Source organism: Lutra lutra, chromosome 17 (assembly GCF_902655055.1).
Source record: "Lutra lutra chromosome 17, mLutLut1.2, whole genome shotgun sequence".
NCBI classification, from domain to species: domain Eukaryota; kingdom Metazoa; phylum Chordata; class Mammalia; order Carnivora; family Mustelidae; genus Lutra; species Lutra lutra.
This window is the reverse complement of record NC_062294.1, coordinates 47,298,466-47,323,670: the sequence shown is the minus strand read 5'-3', so window position 1 is coordinate 47,323,670 and position 25,205 is coordinate 47,298,466. Positions and strand designations below refer to the sequence as shown.

At 47.9% G+C, this 25,205-nt stretch overlaps 2 protein-coding genes across 4 annotated transcripts; both read left to right on the top strand.

Annotated features, from left to right (window-relative positions):
* The first annotated feature begins 127 nt into the window (after positions 1–127).
* LOC125089182 (cytochrome P450 2B11) lies at positions 128–14,314 on the top strand. Of its 3 annotated transcripts, none has more exons than XM_047711154.1 (9): positions 128–354; positions 4,239–4,401; positions 4,549–4,698; positions 6,119–6,279; positions 8,349–8,525; positions 9,003–9,144; positions 10,085–10,272; positions 10,654–10,795; positions 13,263–14,314. In XM_047711154.1, the coding sequence occupies exons 1-9, from the start codon at positions 184–186 to the stop codon at positions 13,451–13,453; spliced, it is 1,485 nt and encodes a 494-aa protein (XP_047567110.1). In that variant the 5' UTR covers positions 128–183; the 3' UTR covers positions 13,454–14,314. The 3 variants fall into 3 exon arrangements, with proteins under 3 accessions (XP_047567110.1, XP_047567111.1, XP_047567113.1); XM_047711155.1 differs by lacking the exon at positions 128–354 and adding an exon at positions 3,439–3,783; XM_047711157.1 differs by lacking the exon at positions 128–354 and adding an exon at positions 4,042–4,082.
* Positions 14,315–15,014: 700 nt separating this feature from the next.
* LOC125089181 (cytochrome P450 2B11-like) lies at positions 15,015–24,935 on the top strand. Its single transcript, XM_047711153.1, is given in 10 exon segments — positions 15,015–15,406; positions 16,118–16,280; positions 16,365–16,514; positions 17,126–17,286; positions 17,678–17,854; positions 18,695–18,836; positions 19,825–20,012; positions 21,371–21,470; positions 21,473–21,511; positions 24,304–24,935. Coding segments are annotated over 10 exon segments (1,488 nt in total). The 5' UTR covers positions 15,015–15,241; the 3' UTR covers positions 24,507–24,935.
* Positions 24,936–25,205: the final 270 nt, after the last annotated feature.

Sequence of the window (25,205 nt, the reverse complement as noted above, 5' to 3'; positions counted from 1 at the left end):
ACCCATGGGGTTGCCCAAGCAGGAAGTATGGGTCTGTTAGTACTGCTCTTTCTTTCAAGTTCTTGGCCGTGATGAGAGGAGAGGTGGGGAGAGGATGAAGTTACATAACATGCAGGGAGGCAGGCTCGGGATAAAAGGCTGCGCTCTGGGCTGCAGTGGGGAGGAAGGCAGCTGGACTCAGTCATGGAGCTCAGCGTCCTTCTCCTCCTTGTTCTCCTCACTGGACTCTTGGTTCTGCTGGCCAGGGGCCACCCGAAGGTCTATGGCCGCCTCCCACCGGGTCCCCGTCCTCTGCCCTTCTTGGGGAACGTTCTTCAGATGGACAGGAATGGCTTACTCAAATCCTTCCTCAGGGTGAGATACAGATTGGATGGGGTCCAAGGGCGGGTCCCTGTCTCTGTGCTGGGGGATCACTCACCAGAAGGCGTGAAGGCATCCTTTCAGGCTTGAGGGTGGAGGGAGGAAGGGGCATGGGGGTGCAGCACACTGGACAGTGGTCAGAGAGTCGGACATCCCTGCTCAGTTGAAGTGTGTGGGTATGGTCCCTGGAGTGGGCAAGGGGGTTTGAAGAGGTGTCTGGGTGTGAGCCATGGTGTAGAATTTCATGCTTCTGCCACCCCTCGGTGGAGTCTCTGGGTGCCTGACGGGCCCTGGAAGAGAGAGAAAAGAGGGTGGTGTCACCCATCAAATAGATCTCTCCTCTGCCAACAGAAGAGGTCAAAGTCTGGTCCAGGTTGGGGTCGGTGTCCAGAGGAGGAGGGGCAAAGAGTCCAGGAGGTCGGGCACGGAGTGCAGCAATAATGACCTTGAACGAGCCATAATAGCTAACGTGGGAGTATTTACCAGGCTCTGGATCACTGCTTTCCAGGCATGGTTTCTAGTCTGATGATCCATTCATTTATTAATAATGTTGTTCACACCCACGAACCCACTTCCCACCAGAGGAACTGAATGACCAACAGTAATTTCCAGCTGCCCCATGCTCCTCTGTCCACTCCTCACGCCATGGCGACCACACTCCTGAATCTTGACCTGCCATCCCTTTGCTTTTACTAAAGAGGATTTCCCCACATTTACATATTATGTAGTTCTCATTGTTTTCTACATATTATGTAGTTTCATTGCATCACAAGGGCACCGGGCTTTCCCGTAAACTCCCAGACTCAGAATTGTGAGGCTAGGGGTGCCTGGGTGGCTCAGTGGGTTAAGCCTCTGCCTTCGGCTCAGGTCATGATCCCAGGGTCCTGGGATTGAGCCCCACATCGGCCTCTCTGCTCAGCAGGGGGCCTGCTTCCTCCTCTCTCTCTGCCTGCCTCTCTGCCTATTTGTGCTCTCTGTAAAATAAATAAATAAAATCTTAAAAAAAAGAATTGTGAGGCTAGAATTTATTGGCATTGCTGTGGGCATTCGTCAGGGGCTTTCCGCATCCTCGAGATATGGACTGTGAGGACACTTGTCTGCAGTCACACAGCTGGGATGGCACAGAGGGAACACTGAGCTCCAGCATGGAATGCCTTCATCTCCAACATACTCTTGGGCTGAATGGCCAGCAATGTGGGGATGACAAAATCCTTTGAGAATTTAGTTAAGCTGTGGGCTCTATCCCCTTCAAAAGTCCACAAATATTTTTGCATATGATTTTCAGAGTTCCGAACCCCCTACAGTTCTTCCGTGGTCCTCCTTTCTCGTATCATCTTTGGAGATAGGAAGGGAGAGAACGGGCTAGTGGGTGTGATGATGGTATAGCTTGCCAAGGGTGGCCTGGCTCCCAGATCTTTCTGGAGTCAGACAGAGGTGGATTTTGTGTTCTAGATTCAGCTCTGACTCATTGGGTCTCAGTTCTCTCCTCTGAAAATGAGATGGTGATAAGAGCGTGTGTTTTATAACATTGTTGAGAACTGGGTGGCAAAATCCACTTATTCAGTGGATTTGATTCACTCATTCAGTATCATTTACTGGGCACCTTCTGTGTGCCTGGGAATATTCTAGGCATTGATGATGTGACTTTGGACAGGGCATACAAGACCAACAAATAAGAAGATGTGAGGTAGACAAGCTATGATTAAAAGAAAGTGGGGTGCTATTTTAGAGAGTGATGGAGCTACTTTTCGAGCACATGGAGACTGGATCCGAGGAGGACAAGCGGAGGGGTCATGGGGCCATGGTGGAGAATTCAGATCTTCCTCTCAGCACAGTGGGAGCACTGGAGGATTTGGAGTAGTTAGGGGTATTAACTAATTTACATTTTCATGGGATTATTCTGGCTTCAGGGTAGGGTGGGGTGGGTGGTGATCCAGACTGTAGCAAAATGGGAATGAAAATAGGGATACCAGTAAGGAGGCTTTGCAGAGATCAATGTGAGAGATTTTGCAGTAAACTTAGCCTTTTTGTGATTTCTTAAAAGCTTTTATTTATTTGTTTGAGAGAGAGAGAGAGCTAACATGGCGAGGGGCAGAGGGAGAGGGAGAGAAAGAATCTTAAACAGGCATCATGCCCAGTCCAGAGCTGACTTGGGGCTCGATCTCACGATGATGTCAGATCATGACCCGAGCTGAAATCAAGAGTGGGACCCTTAACTGACTGAGCCACCCAGGGCACCCCCTAACCTGTTTTATGATTTTAAGTCAACTTTTATTGAGGTTTAACATCACCCCTAAAAGGGCACAAACCCTGTGTTCAGCTCAGTGAATTCTTTCAAAGGAACATACTCATATTAATTGACGTACAGATAAGTAACAACACATTCTGTCCCCAGAAACCCACTTCCAGTCCCCTCCCAGTCACCACCCTCCCACTATCCTGACTTCATATAAACAGAATTATGACCAGGGCGCCAGGATGGCTCAGTCCTTAGGGCGTTGGACTCTTGATTTTGGCTCAGGTTATGATCTCAAGGTTGTAAGATAGAGCCCTGGATTGGGCTCCACACGGGGTGTGGAGTTTAATTAAGATTACATCTCTCCCTCTAAACCCCCTTCCCCTCCTCCTCAACCCCCCCCCCCCGCTCCCTCCTGCTTGCACCCTTAGGCTCTAACATAAACAAACAAACACATAAATAAATATATAAATAGAATTATGACCCATGGACACTTTCATGTCTTGTTGCTTTCACTTAACACTACCCTGTGACTTTCACTTATACTGCTGGCTGTAGCGCCCCTTCTTTTTTTTTTTTTTTAAGATTTTGTTTATTTATTTATTAGACAGAGATCACAAGTAGGCAGAGAGGCAGGCAGAGAGAGAGGAGGAAGCAGGCTCCCCACTGAGCAGAGAGCCCGATGCGGGGCTCGATCCCAGGACCCCGGGACCATGACCCGAGCCGAAGGCAGAGGCTTCAACCCACTGAGCCACCCAGGCGCCCCGCGCCCCTTCTTTTTAATTGCTACGTAGTATTCCACAGCACGACTGTATCACTACACACTTATCCTCTAGCTGGGTTGCTAAGCTTCCATGAATGTTCCTGTTTGTATTTTGGCGAATGCCTGGGCACATTTTTGTTGGGCGTGAGCCTGGGAGTGGAGCTGTTGAGTCACTGAGTAAACCTGTGTTTGGTTTCAGTAAATACCGCCTAGCAATTTGGCAAGGGGCTCACTGACTTTATGGCTCCTCAGATTTCATGATCATCCCGAAGCCATTGTTTTTCCTTCATGTCTACCCAGTGGATGATTCTGGGTAGCTCTGCAGGGAAATCAAGTCAGGAGGCAGATAGCAGGTTGATGTCATCGGGTCACAAGAAGAATGACCCTTTGGTTTCAGTGCGGGGAGATCTGGCTGGACTCAGAGGTGGGGGCAGGAGGAAGGGATATTAAACCACCTGTACTGGGGCGCCTGGGTGGCTCAGTGGGTTAAGCCGCTGCCTTCGGCTCAGGTCATGATCCCAGGTCCTGGGTTCGAGCCCCACATCGGGCTTTCTGCTCAGCAGGGAGCCTGCTTCCTCCTCTCTCTCTGCCTGCCTCTCTGCTTACTTGTGATTTCTCTCTGTCAAATAAATAAAAAAAAAAAAAAAAAAAAAAAAACACCTGTACTGCTTAGGGCGCTGATCAGGCAGAGCCTGGCTGGGTCATGGGTTAATCCTTTAGTTGGTGGGTTCTGGGAAGGGGAAAGGCAGCCTGGGGCGGAGGGTCTTGCGGGGCAACAGAATCAATCCGTACATACGTGTCTTTATGCTTTAGCAACTGGGAGGGCTGCATCAGGGCGAATGGACTAATTGCAACCCCGGGTGTGGAGATGTTTCACAGCTCCGGGAGAAATACGGGGATGTCTTCACGGTGTACCTGGGACCAAGGCCCGCGGTCATGCTGTGTGGGATAGAGGCCATACGGGAGGCCCTGGTGGACCAAGCTGAGGCCTTTTCCGGCCGGGGGAAAATTGCTATAGTTGAGCCAGTCTTCCAGGGCTACGGTAAGGGCCTCGAAGGCACCTGGAGGGGAAGGATTGAGGAGGGGAATTGGGGAGGATGAATCCGGGAAGAGAGGATAAGGGGGTGCAGAGGGACCCAGGGTCTCCTTCCAGTCTCCTCGGCAGCCCAAGCCTTCCTTACACCCCCAGGTGTGGTCTTTGCCAACGGGGAACGTTGGAAGGCCCTTCGCCGATTCTCTCTGGCCACCATGAGGGACTTCGGGATGGGGAAGCGGAGTGTGGAGGAACGGATTCAGGAGGAGGCTCAGTGTCTGGTGGAGGAACTACGGAAAACCCAGGGTGAGTCCCAGGCAAGGCACGGTGCGTAGGGTGGAGAAACAGAGGTACAGCTAGAGAATGATCCTGAGAGATCATTGGACAGAGGGACACACAGGGACGAGTAGGAGAGGAACCCAGGGAGCCAGAAGAGAGGCGGGGTGTATGGTGTCGAGAATAACTCAAAGGCATAAACTTAGATATTAGCATGCTATTTACTTGGAATCAGGGAAAACAACTCATGGATTAATTACATCTATCAAGGATGAAAATATGACTTAACCAAAAGAAGGCAAAGAGAGATGGGGGACATAAAGAGGACAGGGTCCCTCCACAAGAGATATTTTGAGACATCAATATAGAGGCTGGGAGGGAGAGGCAGAGACATAGGGAGCAATAGAGGAATAGGGACAGACGACCAAGACAGATGGGAAGAAACAGAGTGACTCAGATGGAGAGATAGGGAAGGAGAAAGAGGCAGAAATGGAGGGACCAAGACGGAGAGAGACTGGAAGAGCCTGCGAGAGGCAGAAAGAAACCAAGGCAGAGAAAATTAGACAGATAGACAGGCTCAGGGAAGGGTCTGCTGGGGACAAGAGAAGATCGACAGGTGAGATCCACAGAGAGAGGCTGATGCCATGTCACTCCTGGACACACAGTCAGGGAGGCCAGGATATAGACAGACCTCAACTAGCAAATACAGAACAATTCCCCGGACACCGCGAGCCCTAGAGGCAGAGAGAAGAGATGAAGGGGGAGTGGCAGACAAGAGATTGGGAGAGCAGAGCTTTCTAATCTGCCCCTGGGACTTAACTCCCTGCTCCCAGGGTCAGAGCCAAGACCAGAGAGGGACTAACAGCACAGCCTCTGGAGCTGGGCTTCCAGGGGTCTGAAACCCGATCCTAGGGATGAGAAGCTGAGTTAACACTGATCAAATCACACAACCTCTCTGCCCATCTCTGAGATGGAAATAATAACAGAACGGCACTTTCCTCCCAGGGTTGTGGTGGGAATTTTTTTTTTTATAGATTTCACTTTTTTTTTTTACAATTTATTTTCAGATTTCACCCTTTTATTAAAAAAATATTTTATTTATTTATTTGACAGATAGAGGTCACAAGTCGGCAGAGAGGCAGGCAGAGAGAGAAGGGGAAACGGGGCTTGATCCCAGGACCCTGGGATCATGACCTGAGCCCAAGGCAGAAGCTTTAACCCACTGAGCCACCCAGGCACCCCTTGTGGTATTAATAAAATAATACATGAAGTGCTTAGAATAGGGCCTGGCACATCGTCAGGGCTGGTGTATGTTAGCTGTTCTGTCCCCCTTTCTTTACTGTCACTGGACGAGGGAGGGCAGACACGCAGAGATGGGGCAGTTGCCAAATGTTCCCAAGGTCTCTGTTTGAATCTGTGTCCCATGATCGGTGCCTCCTCCTCCTCCTAGGAGCCCTCCAGGACCCCACCTTGTTCTTCCACTCCATGACCGCCAACATCATCTGTTCCATTGTCTTTGGAAAACGCTTTGGCTACAAAGACCCTGAGTTCCTGCGGCTGCTGGACCTGTTCTACCAGTCCTTCACTCTCATCAGCTCCTTCTCCAGCCAGGTCAGAGAGAGGGTGTGGGAGGGTGGACATGAGGTGGGCATCCAGGGCAAGGGAGAGGGGCAATCTGCTTTGGGGGCCCAGCAATGCAGCTTCGGGCTGGAAGTGGGGCAGAGACAACCGGAAGGGACAGGGACACTGAGAGCTGGAGGGCGGGACGGAAGACAGGGACTAGAAAGCTGAGTATGATGAGACAGGGGGACAGACTATGAGTCAGGCTGTCAGCTGTCAGGCTCTCTCCTTTTCTGTCCCGATTTCTCCAAACCTTCACCTCTGTCTTGAGCAAAGCTCCTTGCCTGAAGCAATTCAAAGGACACATGAAAATAAGGAATGACGTTTCTTTGTGTTTGCCACTTCTCCTTCCTCTTTTTTTTTTTTTTAATGTCTCCTGGATTATAAAGTAACATGCTCTGCTTTACTTTTTTTTATTTTTTAAAAAAGATTTTATTCATTTATTTGACAGATAGAGATCACAAGTAGGCAGAGAGGCAGGCAGAGAGAGAGAAAGGGAAGGAGGCTCCCCGCCGAGCAGAGAGCCCAACTCGGGGCTCGATTCCAGGACCCCAGGATCATGACCAGAGCCAAAGGCAGAGGCTTCATCCACTGAGCCACCCAGGCGCCCCCATGCTCTGTTTTTAAAACAAAATAGTATCGTTTCTCTTTCTCAACGAACCTGGAATACCCCAATTGTATATTAAGTTTAAAAAAATCAAACTGAGGGGCGCCTGGGTGGCTCAGTGGGTTAAGCCGCTGCCTTCGGCTCAGGTCGTGATCTCAGGGTCCTGGGATCGAGTCCCGCATCGGGCTCTCTGCTCAGCGGGGAGCCTGCTTCCCTCTCTCTCTGCCTGCCTCTCCGTCTACTTGTGATCTCTCTCTGTCAAATAAATAAATAAAATCTTTAAAAAAAAAATCAAACTGAAAGCGTACCTGAGTGGCTCAGTTGGTAAAGTTTCCAACTCTTGATTTCGGCTCAGGTCCTGATCTCAGGGTTGTGAGATGGAGCCCAGCTCAGGCTTGGCTCAGAGCGTGGAGCTTGTTTAAGATTCCCTTTCTCCCTCTTCTTCTGCCCCCACCTCCACTTCTCTCTCCCTCTCTACCAAAAAAAAAAAAAAAAAAGAAAATTAAACTTCAGAGCACTATGCCTGTCTATGTTGGATATGTGCGTAGGACACAAACACAAATTTGTGTGACTTTCCTACTGGAGAGTCTGCTCCACAAATCTGGAATGGGACCCGGGATGAGTATTTTCTGAGAAGCCCAGCAGGTGATTTCACTTTTCTCCTCCTACAGAAAATCACAGAGAGAGAAAACTCTGGAAGGAGATTCACCAGTGTTACTGTTATCCCTAGAAAGAAGGATTAAGAATTTTACGTTGTACTCTCTCCTTTCCCACATTCTTTGCAATTATTTGCAACAAGTTAGGTGTTACATTAATCCTCAGATGATACTAGAAATATGTTTCAAAATAAATATCATCCGTCCTCAAAATAAATATCGTCCGTCCTAAGGAGTCAGTAGGCTCACCTTGCAGAAGCAACAGGTTCTCAACGTTGGGCACAGCAAGGGAGGTTAGGCAGGTACACAGAGTCAGAGAGGTCTGAGCTAAAGAGATCAGCTGGCTGAAGTAGACAAGACAGGTGCAGAGAGGGCACCTGGCTGGCTCAGTCGATCAGTAGAGGCTGGGACTCTTGATCTCAGGGTCGTGAGTTAAAAGAGACCCACGTTGGGCGAAGGGGTTACTTGAAAAAAAAAAAAGAAAGAAAAAGGTCAGGGTGATTAAAGACATAGTAAGGCGAGGCACAAAGGAGAGAGTCGGAGAGGTGAGGCAGGGACCTCATAAGATGTGAGGATGATGAGGAAGATGCAGAAGGAGAAAAATGGGAGAATGACAGATGAAAGGAAACTTAGAATCAGTGAGTGAGAGACAAAGACAGAGGGCAACAGAGACAGAGAGAGACACAGGGAGAGGAGATCCCCTCCTCCACCCCAGGTTTTAGGGCCCAGGACAGCTCCCCTCTCTGGGACCCACAGCTCAGCCCCAGGACGACCTCACAGCCCCTTCTCTCCCACAGGTGTTTGAGCTTTTCCACAACTTCTTGAAGTACTTTCCTGGTGCCCACAGGCAAGTCTACAACAACCTGCAGGAAATCAATGCCTTCATTGGCCGCGTCGTGGAGAAGCACCGTGAAACCCTGGACCCTAGCTCCCCCCAGGACTTCATTGACGCCTACCTGATCCGCATGGACAAAGTGGGGTTTGGGGGAGGGAAGTGGGAAGGGTGGGGAGGGAGGAAAAGATGAGGGGGAAAGGAGAAGGGAGAGCTGAGAGGGAGGGAATGGGGAAGAAGGAGGGAAGGATGGAGATTGGGAAAAGGGAGGGGAGAGGCAGAAGGGAAATGACAGGAAGAGGAAATGGGAGAAAGTCGGGAGCAGAGAGGGAGAGAGAAACGGGAAAGGCAGGACACAAAGGACAGCAACAGATGACAAGACTCACAGAGGCCTGAAGTGGCTGGGAGCCAGGGGGAGACAAACACAGCAGAGAGCTGGGAAATGCACTGGAGCCAGGACAGAGTGAAGAGAGACGGGGAGGGATTCCTGGTTGGACGCACAGAGGGCACAGAAAAGTAAACTGGACCAGACCTTGTGAAAGCCCCAGAAGCGGGGGAGGGTGCCCCGGGGCACAAAGGCCCCCACCCACCCCCGCCCCATGCTTCCCCTTGGATTCAGGAGAAGGCTGACCCCAGCAGCGAGTTCCACCAGCAGAACCTCATCCTCACGACACTCTCCCTCTTCTTCGCGGGCACAGAGACCACCAGCACCACGCTCCGCTACGGATTCCTGCTCATGCTCAAATACCCGCACATCACAGGTGGGCAGGTGGGGACAGCCCATGGAGGGGGTCTTCTGACCCCTTTTGGGGCTGCAGGAGTTGAGGCTGGCGTCCTTCCTGAATGAGGCAGGCCGTGTCCGGTGTTCGTCTCTTATACCAGGGGCACTGCCCGTATTGAATGAGCCCCTAACGAAGCCAGTCCTGTGAATGAACACAGGATGATGGATGGTCAGCGTGTTCTCCCACTGTTTCCTCCCGTCCAGTAAAGGCAGACTCATCTATCCCCCACCATCCATTCCTTTACTCACCTATTCCTTTGTTAATTAATTTATTTACTTACTCCTCTATAGATCTAGCCCGCCACCCATTTATGTGATTTACTGGTTAATCAGGTTTGTCTATGGGCCATTTATTAATCAATGATGAATGATTCATTAATTCACATATTGAGTGATAAGCACATACATACACGCATTCATTAATGTTCTTCCATTCATCGATCTTTCCACTCATAAGCTGATTGATTTCTGTATTCATTTATTTATACAGTTGTTCATGGGTTAGTCTGCTGATCTATTCCACTGTTTCATTCCTGAGGACCTAGCTCTGTGTGTCATCTCTAATACACACACAGTAATTATTAGCTCATTTTCAACTCCTTTTAGAGGGAGAATTTTGGCAGGCTTATAGTCTTGAGTTCTTAATCTGAAATTCTATGCAAAATTGTGGTGTGTGTGTGTGTGTGTGTGTGTGTGTTTATCTGTGCCCTGTGAGGAGAATTCAAAACATTCATTAGATTTCAAAAGGGGAGAATTCTTGCTTCCCCCTCCACTTCTTCCCCAGGCTCGTTGCTCTGAGGGATATCAATGACCTAACCATTTATTATGCCTTTTCTCTGGCTCGCTGGGCCATAGAAAGCAATGTCCCTGCTGGAAGGTCTTTTTAAAATGAGGTTCCCTGATCCCACTCATCTGTGCAGAGAGAATCCACAAGGAGATTGACCAGGTGATTGGCCCACACCGCCTTCCATCCCTTGATGACCGAGCCAAAATGCCATACACGGATGCCGTCATCCACGAGATTCAAAGATTCGGGGACCTCATCCCAATTGGCGTGCCCCATATGGTCACCAAAGACACTTGCTTCAGAGGGTACACCATTCCCAAGGTGAGGTCAGCTGGGCTCCCGCATCTCTCCAGTGTGGCTCATCTCTGCCCTTGACCTGTTTTTGCTTTGGTTTTATCACCAGGACCCTCATTTTTATTTATTTTATTTTATTTTAAAGATTTTATTTATTTATTTATTTGACAGAGAGATACACAGCAAGAGAGGGAACACAGCAGAGGAAGTGGGAAAGGGAGAAGCAGGCTTCCCACAGAGCAGGGAGCCCAATATGGGGCTCAATCCCAGGACGCTGGGATCATGACCTGAGCCAAAGGCTTAATGACTGAGCCACCCAGGCGCCCCTTTTTATTTTATTTTATTTTTTTACGGGGTGCACTGAGGAAGGGAATGGCAGTATCTTTTGACCTTGTGACCCTCCCTCAGGGCACTGAAGTATTTCCCATCCTGCACTCTGCTCTCAATGATCCACGTTACTTTGAAAAACCAGATGTCTTCAACCCTGACCACTTTCTGGATGCCAAGGGGGCATTGAAGAAGAATGAAGCTTTTATCCCCTTCTCCATAGGTGAGCTGGGCTTCCACTCCCTTTCCCAGACCCCAGAGTGCCATCCCCACCCTGAGACAATCAAGGGGAGAGCTTTGCTTTGTGAGCATCAGTGTGTGTGTGTATATGTATATGTCAGTTGCTTTACCCACTTTGATCTGTTCCATTTTTACTGCAACCCTAGAGGGGACTTAAGAAGTAAGATCATGTCCCAAAGGCACATCTTGGTGAGCTGGACCAGGGAAAATATTTTAACCTCTTTATACCTTGGTATAAAATATCTATCAAGCACTGCTCTGAGCTCAGTGCTTGGCTGGGGGCTGAAAATAATGTGCGGGACAATTCACATTCAGACAATTCACACAGTTCCTGCCCCGGGAAATTTACAGTCCAGCAGGGAAGATGGGCATTTATAATCTGGCCACAAAAATAGTCCCTAATGAAATGAGTCGGTGCTTGTAATGTACTTAGGGCTGCTTGCCACAAAGGGAGTGGTCACAGAAGTGGTGATTATTATCACGATGAATGGATGAATCGTGATTGTGGTAAGTGCTCTAAAAGGGCCTTTGGAAACACAAAATAGGAAAGACTGACTACTCTTGATGATTCATTGGGGAAAACTTCCCCTGAAGCCCTGGCCTCTATGCTAAGATGTCAAGGATGAGTATCAGTTGGCCTCTAGAAAGAGTGATCGAGGCAGAGGCAACAGCAAGGTCAAAGCCTGCAGGTGGAAACATGATGGCATATTTGAGAAACTAGATGAACCCTGTGAGTTGGAATGTAGATTATAGAAGGGGACAAGGGTGAAGAGCTCAGCTGGGAGGGCATGAAAGCTGGGGGTGTTTGGATTTATCCTGCTGGCGCTGGGGAACCAGAGAGGCTCTTGACATGCTCTGAATTGTCTCTGTCCACATTCTCCACATTTTGGTCCCTTCTAGAGACAACCCCAATGCCCAGGGTCCTCATCCTTTGGGAGAAAGGAGGACCCTAGAGTCAAGACAGAGATGTAGAAAAAGAAGGACAGATACAGACAGACAAAGAAGGAGTGAGTGAGAAACAGAGAGAGGGACAAGGAGAGAGAGACAGAGACAGTAACAGGGGACGTAGGGACAGAAAGAGACAGAGTGAACATGAGACAATAGAGCGAGGAAAAGGAGAGAGAGAGACAGAAAGGGGAGAGAGAGAGTGTTTCAGATGGAATCAGATGCAAATGGACAGAGACAGGGAGATTAAAATGGAAGAAAGTGGGCAAAAGAGGAAGGAGACAAGATACAAACAGAGCAAGAGACTGGGGCAATTTCGCTATGGCAGGAAAGAAAGACAAGCCAAGGCAAAAAGATGGTCAGACAAAAAGCATGCAAAGGTGTCCCAATAGACAGCCCAGGGGATGAAGAAGACAGGGTGGGAGTAGAGAGTAGAGCCAGGCTGTTCTGGAAAGAATTGGGTCAAAGAACCAGGTGTAGGAGAACTAGCCCCGAGCTCTGCCCTCAGTATTTCCTAAGTTCGTATTTCCTAATTTCTAATGTGCAAAAAGATGTGGACATATTCCCCAGAAACCTCCATGCAGGCCCAATGCAAGGTCAGGAAACATCTGGAATGGCCTTTCCAAGGTGGCCAGCTTGCAGATAAACAGGACCTGACATAAAGGACGAGGCTTTCAGTGTCTCTGCCTGAGGGCTCCACTCCATGTGTCCTCATTTCTCATCAAGCCCATGCTCTGTAACCTACTGGGGAGCTCTCATGCCTCTGAGAGTCTGCTGGAAGCTGTAGACTCCCCTCTCACAAGTACTAGTCCCACTCACAGTTTTAGGGGCAGTTTGGTTTTTGCCCCAAACTCTTGAAGCTGGTAGCTCTCAGACTGAGATAAGATGACAACCCAGAGATAGGGAAACACACAGTGCCAGATACACCCCCCACCCCCGCTCCCCAGCAACCTCACACTCCCCACCAGACACACACTCCATGCCACATACACCCAGAAGGAAACACAAAGCAAGAACCACCTATTGCATCCTTAGCAGAGGCCAAGTGTTAGTTTAGGAATTTTTACAAATATTCATTTCTTTAACCTCACAATATCCCTATTTGATGGGTACTCTTCTCCCCATATTAGAAATGAAAGACGTTAAAAATGTTAGAAATGTGCACACACCTACACAGTGGAGGCAGACAGACAGACAGACAGACAGACACACATACACACACACATCCAACCAGAAATGTGTCTTTATTCTCTGGGGGGACCGCTGGACCCTCTGGAAATCTAAGAAAAGAACTCTCTTCTGGGGAAAAAAAAATGTGCAAGGCCTAAATGTTTACACTTTCAGAGGGCCCGGGAACCCACAGGAATTACACCCTGAATTGCAGGTTAAAGGCTAATCCCATACACATCTGTTGCAATGGCCACAGATGTCTGGGTTTGCCATGTGAGAGGGCAAGGAACATGCATTGGCTCCGTGCCCATGCTGGTGATCTTGTGTGTCCACAGGGAAGCGCATCTGTCTTGGTGAAGGCATTGCCCGCATGGAATTATTCCTCTTTTTTACCACCATCCTCCAGAACTTCTCCGTGGCCAGCCCCATGGCCCCTGAGGACATCGACCTCACACCCCGGGAGATCGGTGTGGGCAAAGTGCCCCCTGTGTACCAGATCAGCTTTCTGTCTCATGGAGGGTGCTGAGGGAGGTGGGGGGAGTCAAAGAATCCCAGGATCATGAAGTAGCCCACCTCTGCAGAGAACAGCTCCTTGCCTCTCTCTGGGTCTTCCTGCCATGAAGAGACCCACAGCCAGCCAGCGCCCTCCCCTCCTTGGTGCCACCTCCCTGGGAAAGTCCTCTTTGCCACCTCATCTCAGCCCATCATTCTGCAGCTCTTGTAAAGACTCATTGGAAATGTTTTCTCTCCTTTGTTAACAGAGTTCTGGATGAACTGCATATATAAAAGCTGGGGGCTAAGAGGGGAGACAGGGCTCCCTTCTACCTCCCAAGCCACAGCTTCCTCCAGTGACTCCTCCCTTCCTCAGAACTACCACCCTCTCCTAGCAACTGTTTGCGCTCCATGATCTGTGCATACACGATCTCACTTAAATCTTCCTTCCAGGGTTTCCATGGGGGTGGGTGTGATGATCGCGTCCATCTTACAGATGAGTAAACAAAGGCCAGGCACTGGCATCCGTTGTCCCAGGTCGTATGGCTGGGAGTGGAGAAGCAAGGTTCACACTCCATCTCCCTGGCTCTCAGACTCAAATTCTTCAGCCGGTCCTGCCCAACTGCCCCCAATATATTTTCAAATTGTGGTGAAATTAACATAACATAAAGCGTTTTAAGGTGTATAATTTCGTGGCATTGATTCATTTCCAATGTGGTACAACCACCACCACTATCTAGTTCCAAACATTCTCATCTCCCAAGAAGAAAACCCTGTACCCATTAGCAGTCACTCTCCATTCCCCCTTCCCCCAGCCCCCAGTAGCCACCAATCTCCTTTTAGCTCTATGGCTTTGCCTTGTCTGTGTATTTCATATAAATGGAATCATACAATATGTGCTCTGTTGTGTCTGGCTTCTGTCACCCAGCATCATATTTTGGAAGTTCATCCACACTGTAGACCATTGCTGTCCTTGTTCCCAAAGACTCTCCCTACTGCTTCCCTCGGGGCAAGGGTCTCCTCGGCCCACAACCCCCTGAGCTGCATGATTCTACACTGGGGCCTTGGATTCCCCGATAGTGCCCTTCAATCCCCCTGACACTCAAATAAACATCCAAAGCCTGGTCAGATGGGGATCCATGACATTCTATGTGAGACCCATCTATTGCCAGGTCACTAGGGATCTTTCTGGAAGGTGAGAATTTCTTCACTGCCAGGTCAGTTCCAAGAAGGCAAAATATTTGCTGAGGAATGAATGAATGAATGAATGGTTGAATCAGGCAACCCAAAGGCACCCCCAACATGGAGCTAGACTTCCCCCATCAGACCTTGTCTTTGTCTTCATATCTCATTTTCTTCTGATGACCAGAACAAGTTCCTATTCCCAAAGAACACAGGATGTACCAATTCTGCCTTCTAGCTATTCTTAGTCTCTCATGATACAATGCCACCCTTTGAGAAAACTGGCCAAGAGCCATCCTTGTGGTGCAACCTCCCCTCACCAGCCTCTACATGTTCCACAGGCTAATGCCACTACCCTTCCTTCAGGAAGGTATTCCAAGTTCAAGGGCATTGTCTGCTAAGATATCTCCAGGCAGCCAGAGCCCAATAGAAGGCTAGTTTTGGGACCCGTGTGAGACGCTAAACTTCCTGGCTTCTGCAGCACCTGCCAACTTTGGGCTCCCTGTTGCTAGAGAGTTCCCAAGAGCTCTTCTAAGGTAGATTTATGACCCACCCGCCCCCACTAACCCAAAAAAATGACAACAGAGCAGCCTCCCTTTAAAGAGGGGCAGCAGGATGGAAGGCAGACACAGCCAGGAACATGGTGCTGTCAACCCTCCTGCTTCTCAGTGTCCTCATTGGCCTCTTGCTACTCTGGGGTCACCCAACATCCCGGGGATGCGTCCCTCCAGGACCTTGGCCTCTGCCCTTCCTGGGGAACATTTTGCAAATAGACCACCAGGGCTTTCTCAAGACCTTCCAGTCGGTGAGTTGGGGAGGGGGAAGGAGGAGGATAAGCAGGAGATGGGTGGACAGGTAAGAGATCACAAGCAGCAAGGCAGTTGGGGTTCAAACTGTGGTTGAGACTTCTCAGGCCAGCTTGGGGATTATCTTCTTCCAGCCTCGATCTGTCATCTGGCCCAATATCTCCACGAGAGAAGCTTCTGGAATTCCTATAAGAAGGAATGCAGGGAAGGTAGACTGGAGGGAGAAATTATGATGGTAGACATGAAGCTTTGAGCTGTGTCCTGCAGGGTTTGAGAGGGAGAGGTACTAGAGCTTACATATGAGGAGTCACTGTCATTTTTTAAAAAAGATTTTATTTATTTATTTGAGAAAGAGAGCAGGGGCCAGGGGAGAGGCAGAGGGAGAGGGGGAAGCAGACTCCCTGCTGAGCAGGGAGCCCGATGCAGGGCTCTATCCCAAATGAGCCACCAAGGTGCCCTGAGTCTCTGTCATTTTTAAAATTTGAAGCTGGGAGAGTTCTTGGAAAAGCTAAGAGATGAGAACATTTGGGGCAAGGGTGTATGAGGGAGGCTTGGAAGAGGCCACAGAGTTCGGGTTTCCCTTCTTCCTTGATAGGGATTCAATGGGGACCAGTGGTGGTGGTTAGGCTAGACTGGAGGATGTGACCCAGGTGTAAGGATGGAGACTCTTTCTTGAGTGAGAGAGTGAGAGCTAGACCCCACCTCCACAGCTGCAGAAGAAATGCGGGGACGTCTTCACAGTCTACCTGGGACCCCGTCCTGTTGTCATCCTGTATGGGTACAAGGCAGTGAAGGAGGCTCTGGTGAATCAAGCTGAAGCTTTCTCTGGCCGAGGACACATCGCCATCATCGATCCCTTCTTCAAGGGGAGAGGTGAGTGGGGCACGGGGGTGGAGGTTGGGGAAAAGACTAGGGGATGCCTCCCAAACTTCCCACCATGCCCCCCCCCCCAATCAGGTTTGGTCTTTGTCAATGGAAAGTCTTGGAAGGTCCTTCGGCAGTTCTCTCAGCTCACCATGAGAGAGTTCGGGATCGGGAAGCAGAGCATTGAGAAGCAAATCCAGGAGGAGGCTCAGCATCTGGTAGAGGAGCTCCAGAAATCCCGGGGTGAGCCCAGGAGCAGGGGCAGGGGGTGGATGGGCAGGCAGGGGGTGGGTAGATGGGGACAGAACGACCCAGAGACAGAAACAGAGAGATGCAGAGACAAGTTTAAGGAAAGAGAGAAGGAGACAGACAGAAAGAGAAAGAGAATGAAGAAAACAGGGACAGAGAGAGGAAAAGGCAGAGAAAGCAGACAGAGAAGCAAGTCAGAGGGAAAACCCAGGACCCTGACAAAGATTGATCCAGAAGCAGAAACTGTAAGGAAAGGACGTAGAAAGAAAAGGGTAAAGAGAATAGAGTCAGGGGAGAGGGCCAAGAAGATGGGCAAGGGAAGAGAGAGGACAGAGAAGAAGGGGCTGAGTCTCAAACAAAGAGTCAGAGACAAGACCAGAGAAAGACAAAGGTGCACCAAGAGAGTCAGATCCAGACAGAGTCCAAGAAAACCATGAAACAAAAGCCTGAGATGTCCAGGAAAAAACCATCAGAGACCAGCAAAGGCAGGCTGGCCAAGGGAAAGAGAAAGAAACCAACCAACCAAGCTGAGATGGCACCGGCCAGGTCAGAGCGTCCCAGAAGCACCATGTAGGGCCCTACCATGACAGAACTCCTGTTCACAGGGGCCTATCTGGATCCCACCTTCTTCTTTCACTCTGCTATGGCTAACATCATTTGTACTATCATCTTTGGCCAGCGCTTCAATAACCAGGACCCCAGATTCCTACCTTTGCTACATTTAATGAATGATATCTCTGATCTTTCCAGCTCTTTCTACAGCCAGGTGAAGCCAAAGGTTCCATGGGGGGGGGGGTAGGAATTGGGGTGGGTGGACCCTGGGCAAAAATCAGATGCTTTTTGTCTTAACACTGATGCAAGAAGGCACCAAAGGTGATGAGTCAGGCTGGAGGTAGGAAATAGACCTTAGGAAAGGGAGGCCTATGAGAGAGGAAATCCCAGTAGAGGTAAGCATGATTGGGCCAGGGTGCACTCGTTCACACACCACTGAGTGTGTACATGTGTGCTTGTTTGCTCAACTGGGAGGCGCGCCATTCCCCAAGGCCAGGGGGTGAATTAAGCCCTTTAGTTATTGCTGTGCCATGCAGGACACAGCCTCAACCCTGCAGTACCAGCCCAGAGGCAACAGACTCTGGGACCTCCTTGCTTCCCTGCAGATGTTTGAAGTCTTCTCCAGCATCCTGAAATACTTTCTGGGCATCCACAGGGACGTGTACAGCAAAGTCCAAGAAATTGAAGATTTTGTCATTAAGAACATCCAGAGGCACCGGGAAATGCTGGACCCCAGCGCCCCAAAGGACTTCATCGATTCCTTCCTGGTCCACATGGACAAGGCAAGGGCCAAGCTGGATGAGGGGTGGGTGGGAAAGAGAGCGATGGGCACACTACTGATTTCGAGCTAATATGTTTGGGTACGATGTATGTGATGTTTAAATGTTGAAACACTTCCCTGAATTGGTAAGAAAGCCACTAGTCCACCCTCCCTTCCCATCTCCCAGTCCTTCCTCAGCTTTCCCAGACTCTCCTGGAACGGTGGTCTGAGGTAGCAACTAAAAGAGCTAGCGAGCACCGGCCCCACACAGGGGGTCTTCAAGACCCTTCTCCATCTCCTCGCGTTCTAAATAGGCAGAGGCCTATGTCTGTTCTGATTGGTTGGAGGCCTGTGTCTGTTCTGATTGGTCGGAGGCCAGTTTCTGTTCTGATTGGTCAGAGGCCCTGTCTGTTCTGATTGGTCTGGCAAGTGCGTAGCTGGTTATTAAGTATTTCAGTATCACCCCTGGATAGACAACTGCAAGGAAAGAGAGACACCCAAAGAAAGGATAGCAAGAAAACAAAAAAATATTAATCCCTAACATGTATGGAGTACTTACAAACATAATATCAAACAACCCCAGACAACGAACTAAGGCACAGAGAGGTTAAGCTCCTTACCCAAAGACTCCTAACTAGTGAATGGTAGGACTTTAGTTTGAATGTAGGCAGTTTGGGTCCAGAGCCCACACTTTTGCTCCACTGTTGGCCTCGAATAGAGAAAAAAGGAAATACCAAAAAGAAAAAAGAAAGAAAGAAAGAAACTGGCACAGAATAACATGGAGGTGGGTTGGAAGAAAAGATCTAGAAGCTGAGAATCTTTGTAAGGGGAGATGTTAAGGATTGTCTGTCGCTATCCCCAGGAGAGCTCTGATCCTGAGAGCAAGTTTCACTTTAAGAACCTTGTCTACACGGTCGTCTCGCTGTTTCTCGCTGGCACAGAGAGCTCCAGCAACACTCTCTTGCATGGATTTGGACTCCTTCTTAAGAACCCTGATGTTGTAGGTGAGCTGGGCATTGGTGGTCGAGGGCCAGAAAGAGCTGAGGGTCTTGCAGCCATACTGGAAGGTGGTCTTGTGATGGGTGAAGACAGACTACTTCGGTCAGCAAAGATCCACCCCTGGAGGGACTTGTAGCTTATTATAAAGTTTTGCTGAGAACAAAGCTCTTTGGAGTTGACAGGGTAATTTACAGTTTACAAAATGTTTTCCATTCAATGAAGCCCCTGTGGCTTGAAAGGTACTTTATAAAGTACATAAGGTGAATTGTAAAATGCTTCATGGTTTAGGAGGGGTGCTCCAACCACGGAGTATCATTCACAAAGCATTTTGCAGTCTACAAAACCACATGGCTCTTGACAGAAAGCTTTGAGGTTAACAAAGAACTTGACTCTTTGAAGTATATTGCTGATTTATAGCTAATTAGAAAGGCCCTCATTCAGTTCTCATGCTGACAATCTGCAGATCAGACTTGGAGAAACTCTTATCTAATCAAATTCCCTTATTTTACAGGTAATCAATTTGAGAGCCAGATTGGGGAAATGGTTTATTCAAGATTACATAGCAAGTCACTGGGACAAAATGATATGACACCAGTCCCAGCCATACCCATTATTAGTTTAAAAAAAGAAAAGAGAAGAAAAGAAAAGGAAAGAAAAGAAAGAGAAAAGAAAAAAGAAAAGAAAAGAAAAAGATAGCCTTAAGTGTTGAGTGAGTTTCTACCCTCCCATCATTACTCAACTGATCTCCATTCATAACTAGCATGGAAACATCAGACAAGACTTCCCCACAATGAAGCCACTGACTTTCATTCATTGAAAAGTCAATGAATGTTCCTTTCATTGAGAAGGAACAATAACCCAACATCTTAGCAAATAGTTCATAAGACACCCCTTCTCCCCAGTCTGCAGATCATCTTCTGTGTGACTTTGTTGAGCCCACTATTACTGACATTCATTGATGTTACCCCCTCCCTCCATCCTTACCATTTTTAGAGAAAGTCCAGGAGGAGATTGACAGAGTGATTGGCTCACATCATCTCCCAGCTCTTGACGATCAGGCAAAAATGCCTTACACAGACGCCGTCATCCATGAAATTCAGAGATTCAGTGACGTCCTCCCCCTTGGTGTTCCGCGTTGTGTCATCAAAGACACTCACTTCCGGGGATATCATCTCCCTAAGGTGAGACCACAGAATCTTGGTGTAGCCTTATGGTTCATGTCTCTGGTCAATGGATCACAATGAGAATTATTATTTCCAGATTTCTATGGGAAGGAGACAGATTTTTGAAATGTAGAAAAATCTTCTCCCTTCTGTCCTTTTTTTTTTTTTTAACCTTTATTAGATGTTGGATACACTGGGGGGAAAGCATATACTTACTGAAGTATGTATTACAATAGAGCTGTTTTTTTTTTTTAAAGCATTTTGTCATCTCCCCTACCTTCCTCTTTCATGAGAAGACATTCAAAGCTTTGTTTCTCTTTCTATAATTTCTTTAAGTTTATATGAACACGCACTCCATATATACACATAATAGATGAGCTTATTTTTTTTTAAGGGTTTATTTATTTATTTGAGAGAGAAAAAGCACATGGGGGGAGGGCCAGAGAGAGAGAGAGAGCCTTTTCTTTTTTAAAGATTTTATTTATTTATTTGAAAAAGAGAGAGAGAGAGATCACAAGTAGGCAGAGAGGCAGGCAGAGAGAGAGGGGGACGCAGGCTCCCCGCTGAGAAGAGAACCCAATGTTGGGCTTGATCCCAGGACCCTGAGATCATGACCTGAGCCGAAGGCAGAGGCTTAACCCACTGAGCCACCCAGGTGCCCCAAGAGAGAGAGTCTTAAGCAGACTCTAGGCTGAACACAGAACCTGACATGGGGCTCGATCTCACTACCCTGAGATCACAATCTGAGGTGAAACCAAGAGTCAGACGATTAACTCTGCCACCCAGGTGCCCTGATTCAGTTCATATTTTATCTAACACTTTGAAACTTGTGTGTCCAGTGTGTGTGTGTGTCTCCTTCTCCTCATGTCTTCATGTGCAAATCATTGCAATGTGCAACTTATCTTTTATTGTTTTTGCGTGTGTGTCTTTCTTTTTATAATATCACAATAGTAAGCTATATGCACTGGTTAATCAAAAAAATTCATTTGATCCACTTTTTGCATTACCCACATTAATGCTGTGGTCTGGAACCACACCTGCAATATCTCTGAGATGTGCCTGTAGATCCTGGTTCTTGTTGAGTTGGTTCCTTGGAGGCTTCTGCTGAGCCAAATGTGAAACTTTCAGTCGATGGATTACGGAGAAGTCCGAAGGGTCTTGGAGGAAGAGGGGATGAGGTAGTTGGTAGGGATACCTAGAAGGCTTGGGACAAAACTATTAACCAATGGGGCAAAGTTACTCAAAATATCAGCCACCAAGTATAGAACCATACAAAGGATGAAGCTATTGTTAATCCATTGTGGATGTACCATCATTGATTCAGCCACTCCTTGTTCATGCCCCTTTGGGTCCTCTTGGCTTTGACACCCTCTTAGGGCACCACTGTGTATCCCGTCTTGAGCTCCGTCCTCCATGATCCATGCCACTTTGAGAAGCCAGAAACGTTCCACCCTGGCCACTTCCTGGATGCGGAGGGCAACTTCAGACACAGGAGACCTTTATCCCATTCTCCCTAGGTAAGCTGAGACCTTCCCCACATTTCGAGAACTCCTGCTCACCACTTCCCCTTTGTGTGACTTTCTCCCTTTGTCCAACCCCAAACACACAATGAAGATTTTTGAAAAAGATGAGGATTCAGAAGAAAAGAAAAAGCAGGAAATCTACAGAGACATAGAAGGTGTGGGAGAAGGAAAAGAGGGGGTATAATAGGGAAGACAGAGACTAAGTCAATGATGGAGATGAAGTAAAAGACAAAGACACACACATGCTCGCACATTCTCACACAAAGAACAGACAAATGAGGGATCCATTATTGAGTGTCTGCCATGTGCCAAGAATTAAGAAAGGCATTTGAGATTTTCTTTCAAAATAAAAAGAACCTTATTGTTTTTTTTTAAGATTTTATTTATGTATTTGACAGACAGAGATCACAAGTAGGCAGAGAGAGAGGAAGGGAAGCAGGCTCCCTGAAGCAGGCTCCCTGCTGAGCAGAGAGCCTGATGCGGGGCTCGATCCCAGGACCCTGGAATCATGACCTGAGCCAAAGGCAGAGGCTTAAACCACTGAGCCACCCAGGCGCCCCAAGAACTTTATTGTTTATTTCTAATTTTTATACAAACAAGGAGGCAATAAAATTAAAGTAAAAATCACCTGTAATTCACTGTCAAAATCAGACTTTAACAAAAAATTGAATAGGCTTTATTAACAGATTCATGAATTGGGAAGCATCCCATCTAGCAAGTAGAGAGGAGCTCCAAAACCCAGACTTGTTAATATCACAGAGGATATCCTTCTATATTTTCTGTTAAACATCTACACACACACAAAGGTAGGTGATGGGTAGACAGATAGATAATAAGTAGGTAGATAAAAGGAAGGTAAGATGAAAAAGAGAGCACAGGGATGCCTGGGTGGCTCAGTCAGTTAAGCCGCTGCCTTTGGCTCAGGTCATAATTCCATGATTCCTCTCAACAGGGAGCCTGCTTCTCTCTCCGCCTCTGTCTGCTTATGTGTTCTCTCTCTGATAAATAAATTAAATCTTAAAAACAAAAAAAAAAAAAAGAAAAGAAAAGAAAAAGAGAACAGTAGGGAAGGGAGAAGAGAAAAAGGAATTGATTTATTTCTTATTTGCCAGTTGTTGAAATCCAAGCCCCAGACTAGAATGAGGCCCTGGGGAGACCTAGGGCAAAAAATATAAGGAATATTCACTCACTGTGGTAGTTGTACAAGTGCCTTCATTCACCTATCGATTAATTCAATTTTTAGCCACTGACTTGAAATTTATCATAGGCTAACATTTTAAATCTCCTTAGGTCTATTCCTGGCTTACTTTTACTGACCCATATCCACACTGGTTCACGGATGTGTCTTTTCTAGCTATACCATACTATTTGGATTATTATACCTGTGTAATAAGTTCCATTATTTTACAGGGTCTAACTCCCTCCATTGCCCTTCTTTCCCACATAGTTACATGGTCCTTGTAACACATTTTATTTTCTTCCAAGTACTCTTTAGAACTTTTTTTCAAATTCTCAAAAAATCCCCCTGGCATTTTATTGGGCTTAACTTAAATTTGCAGATTCATCTGGACAGCTTTGACAACTTGAGAAATTTGAGATATCCCAGACAAAACTAGAGTGTGTGTCCACTGAAGCAACTCTTGTATGATTTGGTGGCATCTCGGGATTTTGTTTTCTTAATCAAGTTTTGCATATTCCTTGCTAAATTTATTTCTAAGACACTCGGGAGGAGATAGTGGCTCTTGTTCACAAAGCCTCTTTGTCTCCTTCAGCTCAGTCTTCCATAACAAAAGGACATAGACTAGCTGTATTCTAGAAAATTTGCTGCAGATGGGATCCCACCCAGGCTCCAACTGGATGGGACACTTCTGTGGTGGTTGACCCCAGCTTGCAGGAAGAAAGGAGAGGCAGGGGTGATTTTCTGAATGTTTATCAAGCATGATGGGGCCCACCAACCAAATGAGACTGTCACTGGTTGGGGTGTGGGGATTAGGTCTGGGAGGCTCACGCGTCGTTAGTGCTGATTGCGAGTAGGTCTGGGGGCTTGGAGGAGACCAAGGTGACCAGAAGAGTGGGACACTTAGAAGGTTAGAGCAGTGGCTGCACATTGAGGGCTATATATATTTTTTAAAGATTTTATTTATTTATTTGACAGAGAGATCACAAGTAGGCAGAGAGACAGGCAGAGAGAGAGGGGGAAGCAGGCTCCCTGCTGAGCCGAGAGCCCTATTCAGGGCTTGATCCTAGGACCCTGAGATCACAACCCTAGCGGAAGGCAGAGGCTTAATCCACTGAGCCACCCAGGCGTCCCCCAGAGTAGTTCTACATTTTAATAGCCTGTTAAGTAGTAGGGCCCGCCTCCTAGGTATGGTCCAGAGCCAGGACCTCAGAAGTTTCAGTTCCCCTCTACTTCTCTCTCATGATTCCTCATACCCAGGACATGCTTGCAAGATTTTTTCCACTATTTGCACATTTTCTCAAAACATCAGCTGAGCTGAGAATATACTTAACCAGAGATAACTCAGAGAAAGAACTCTTAACAGGCAAAGACTGGGGACCAAGAGAGACAGAGGACACCGTAGAGGACAGGCTGAGATGAGGTGGGACCAGATAGAAACAGGCATGCACGCATACACTGGTGTTGCCTGTGTTGAGGACAAGAACAGAAGTACCTCATATGTAAATCTATGTAAATGAGCATGCAAATGTCCCAGGAGAGGGGGTGTGGGGCAGCCGAGTGCTCCTGAGGGCTCCCCCAATGACACATGTCCCCCTCACACCCTCAGGAAGACGCCTTTGCCTGGGTGAGAGCCTGGCCCGCTCGGAGCTCTTCCTGTTCTTGACTTCTGTGCTACAAAACTTCACCTTGAGATCTCCCAACGCCCTGGAAGATATTGATATCACTCCCCGGAGGAATGGGCTGGGAAAAATGCCCCCTGAGTTCCAGCTCTACTTCCTGCCCCGCCAGGGAGTGGCACCAAGGTTGTAGATCCCCTTGGAGCTCTTCCATCTAGCCCCCACCTCTGCCCACAGGCAGTCTGTGGAGGCGTCCTGACTCCTCCCTGCTCACTCTTCCCTGGGGAAAATCCCTTCTGTAGTCTCCTCTGTCAGCCTGCTGTCTTCACCCTTCATCCCTAGATGGCCTGCCCTGCTGATGGAGGGCAAAACCTTGGCCTTCAGGGCCAGGAAATACCTTCAGTAACTTGATGTCATCACCATCCATTGTGCAGTTGGGGAAACTGAGGCCCACACCTATACCCAACCACCCCCAGCTCTCCTGTTCTTTCCCTGAGTTGAAAAAGCCACTATGGCCCTCAGCCTCTGGGCTGTGTACTTTAAAAGACCTCCCCTATTTCTCTGCTCTTATCCACCAAAACCAACGAGATCAAAATAAAGTTCTGCTCTTTCTGGACCCAACGGCTATCTTGCTATCATGCTTTTTTTTTCTTTTCTTCCTTTTTTTTTTCTTTGAGCTAAAATTCACATAACAAAATTAAACACTCACCATCTTAAAGTATACAATTCAACGGCATTTCGTACAATCACAGTATCATGCAATCATTGTATCATGCAATCATGTTCATCGCCCCAAAAGGAAACACTGTACTTTTGAGGGCCGAATAATATTCTGCTGGATGGAAATACCACGTTTGGTTTATCCCTCCCATCAGGTAATTGGCATGTGGCT